This window comes from Miscanthus floridulus, chromosome 7 (genome assembly GCF_019320115.1).
Source record: "Miscanthus floridulus cultivar M001 chromosome 7, ASM1932011v1, whole genome shotgun sequence".
In the NCBI taxonomy this organism is placed as follows: Eukaryota; Viridiplantae; Streptophyta; class Magnoliopsida; order Poales; family Poaceae; genus Miscanthus; species Miscanthus floridulus.
Window position 1 is genome coordinate 76,603,816 of NC_089586.1, and position 3,704 is coordinate 76,607,519.

General features: G+C 45.7%; 1 protein-coding gene across 1 annotated transcript; it reads right to left on the reverse strand.

The window, feature by feature from the left end:
- Positions 1–1,632: 1,632 nt before the first annotated feature.
- LOC136463493 (NDR1/HIN1-like protein 1) lies at positions 1,633–2,814 on the reverse strand. Its single transcript, XM_066462488.1, has one exon. The coding sequence runs from the start codon at positions 2,595–2,597 to the stop codon at positions 1,956–1,958; it is 642 nt and encodes a 213-aa protein (XP_066318585.1). The 5' UTR covers positions 2,598–2,814; the 3' UTR covers positions 1,633–1,955.
- Between the last annotated feature and the right edge of the window lie 890 nt (positions 2,815–3,704).

Sequence of the window (3,704 nt, forward strand, 5' to 3'; positions counted from 1 at the left end):
ATCTAAACAAAAATAATTACTAATAATTATAATATCAAATAAGTAATATTAGATTAATCTTTAAATATATTTTTATGATAAACCTATTCAACGGTGTAAGTGTTCATATTATTTTCTATATAAACACAGTCAAACTTGATAAATTCTGACTTAATACTCTGCACATAAATTCTGCACTATAAATTTTTGAGATGGAGGGAATAAACCATAGTACTCGTATTTGAGTTTAGAGCTTCACTTAAATTCTGCCACTACGAGTACTTTGCACACTAAGCAGGGGTGGGCCCAGTGGGTATTGAAGAGTATTCATTGAATACCCATTATTTTTGCTGATTAGTGATATTCAAGGGTACAACCAATTATACATGTTCAAAAAATAGAGTTTAACCAATCCTCTAATTTTTTATCTTTTTAAATTTTTACTAACACGTTCTTCAAATCTTGGGCCCACCTTTGACACTAAGGAATGTTAACGTTATGTATACAATTATTTTGTATCATAAATATTGATATTTTTATAAACTTGATAAGTAAAGGTAATTTATTTAAGGGAAAATAGACTTTCTTTCTTTTTAAGGCAGAGCAAGTATGGCAATCTTCTAAATGAGGTGACTAATCGTATGGCCGGCTCTGTTTACAGGAAACACAGTAGAACAAGTTCTTCCGCCTAAATATTAGTCCAAGCTAAGCTAGCGCACGTGACACCGCTAATTCAGTCATCGATCTAATGGTCTTATTTAGATTCAGCGTGTAAAGTTTTGGATGTCACATCAGATGTTACATAGAGGTATCGTATGGGGTGTTTGGATACTAATAAAAAAATAAATTATAGAATCCGTCGGTAAACCGCGAGACGAATTTATTAAGCTTAATTAATCCGTCATTAGCATATGTGTACTGTAGCACTTTGTTGTCAAATTATAGACTAATTAGGCTTAAAAGATTCGTCTTGCAAATTAGTAGTAAACTATATAATTAATTATTTTTTTAGTTTATATTTAATACTTTATGTATGTGTTTAAATATTTGATATGACACGACTTCAAGTTTTAGAGCGGCACCTAGACAGGTCTAAATTTTGGTGCTGAATTAAGGCGCTGCTGCCTCCTGCTCGAGTGGCTGGCAAGCTGTCACTGTCGAGTCTCACCGGCGCCATACATGTAGGATCTCTAGCTATTGAACGATGTGACGCCTCGCCTATTTAACGTATCGTACGTGTGCATGTACAGGAACGTAGGGGGGGGGGGGGGTTTTACAAAATACAGGAACGTAGTTTGATGCTTGCCCTGGCGCGTTTATCATGTACTGTGTGACTGTAATAAAAACGGAGTACTAGGCCTTGTTTAGATCACCTCTAAATTTCAAGTTTTTTCACTCTCTCCATCACATTAATTTTTAGCCGTTTGCATGGAGCATTAAATATAGGTAAAAAAAATAACTAATTGCACAGTTTAGTTGGAAATCACGAGATGAATCTTTTGAGCTTAGTTGGTCCACGATTGGACAATATTTATCAAATAAGACGAAAGCGCTACTATTCATTGGGTTGCAATTTTTTGCAATCTAAACATGGCCCTAGTAATACTCTTTAGTCGTCATTACACGTACCTACATTTCAAGACAAAGGACGAAAGCAAATGCTTAATACATGTTGGTACAATTGACTTCAAGTTTTTGAACAGCTAGGCTTGCTAAGATTTATTGCTGCTGCGGCTAATTTGCAGGGCTGATTTATAGGAGAGAAACACTATTCTATAACTGAAAAAGTACGATTAATTCTGGCTTATAAGCTCACGCGAATAGAGCCGTATGGCCTGCAACAGAAATTTATTCTCCCACAAGAGAATGAGAATGGGAATGACATGAACAAAATTAACAACGTAATTAACGGTGTACCCAAAGAAATTTGAGTAGCAGAGCTACTGTACTTGAGTGCGTCATCCGTGGATCACACATCACACCTCGACGCTGCATCCTGTGGGCTGCGCGAACTTGAGCGACGACACGGAGTTGTTGCCGCCGCCGCCCACGACGCCGGGGTACCCCGCGGAGAGCACGGCGGGGCAGCTGACGAAGAGGTGGTAGCTCCCGGAGACCCAGCTGCCGACCTTCCACTTGACGCGGCCGTCCACCTTGACCTGCAGCGCGACGAAGCCGGCCGCGACGTCCTGCTTCAGGGCGTCGGCGACGTACCCGGCCACGGGCACGGACTCGGCCGACAGCACGGGGGACCAGACGGTGACGTCGCGGTGGCCCTGGTACTGCGGCGGCAGCGACACGGGCACCGTCACGGCCTCGTTCTGGTAGGTCACGAACACGTCCAGGCGATTGTAGAAGATGCCCACGTGCTCGTTGGGGTTGCGGGAGGCCAGCGTCACCTGCGCCGACGCCGTCAGCGACGGGTCGCCCAGCGAGATGGGCCGCCGCAGCTGCAGGTCCTGCAGGTAGAAGGACGGCTTCGAGGGGCGGAGCGCGAGGTAGATGACCAGCGCCACGAAGGCGACGATGAGGACCAGCGCCAGCAGGCACGACGCCAGGCACCCGCAGCAGCGACGCAGGTGGTGCTCGTGGCGGTGGTGCTTGTCCTCCTTGCTCATGGCTGACCGTGCCTAACCGCGCGCTCTGCTGCTGCCCTGTGGGTGTGGGTGTGAGACTGTGAGCAGCTGAGCTGAGCTTGCTGGGGCTTTCGTTCTGAGTGAGTGGGTGGGTGGGTGACTGAGCCGTGCGGTGTAGGAAAGCGTAATAATGGCTTTTAAAATCGGTAGTGGCACACCAAGCGTGCTACGCCTACACTGGACAACACAAACACAGCGCATGTGGCACTCAAAAGGGAGATTCTCTTCACGAATGCACGATTGGTTAACCCTCGCTGCAGGGTTGAGCTAGCTTGAGCAGCAGAGCAGAGGTGGTGTAGCGGAAAGCTACGTCTCAACCGAAGAAGATTCCTCCATCTGCTAATTCGGTACGTACTTCATCCGGTGGGCCACCGGGTCTGCCACGGGGACGTGAATCGGGTTGTGCAGTTGTGCTTGCGCATGTGCATGCATATGCATATGCATATGCTTTGAGATTCGTGTCCACCTTTGACCTTGCATGAGTGCGACGGCGGGAACGGTGGCCGACGGTTGCCCGTTGCGTCCTTCAAGTTCAATCTTTAAACCGAATACCTTTAATTTTCTAGTTCCAGTTATGTATATAAACCATTTGTTTTACATCTCTAGGGCTCGTTTGGTACGGCGCGGCGCTTGTAGAAGAGCCTAGTGAACCTGCCTTGTCTGATGGAATGTCAATGATCACCGTCAAAACTTCCGCCCCCGGGACGCAAGCGTCAAGGTCGCTGAGGTCGGTGGATTGCAGGCCTAAGGCTTCATGATTGATTCTTGTTGTATGCCCAAAGCTTGAACCAAGAATTGCGGTGAATACTCAAACGGTGCAGTGGCTTCTGCTTCATCCTGCACAATTTCCATGCCTTGGACCCTTGATGAAGCGATGTAGTCTTTACGACATCAAAACTGATTTTCAACAAGGCGACGCTAGCTCTAGCGCCTCGATAGATCATGAGATCAACATCTCCCAAGCTAAGGATGGGGATGGTGTTCCAATGAGTATCTGCGGTTCTCCTCTAGTTTCAACTTATAAAGAGCTAATTAAACAATTCCTTCCCTCGTCTTTGCACATATATTTCATTAAGTTGAACTAGAGGA

What these genes read in the sequence shown, in the direction of transcription:
- LOC136463493 (XM_066462488.1), bottom strand. Translation starts at nt 2,597, where the DNA reads ATGAGCAAGGAGGACAAGCACCACCGCCACGAGCACCACCTGCGTCGC.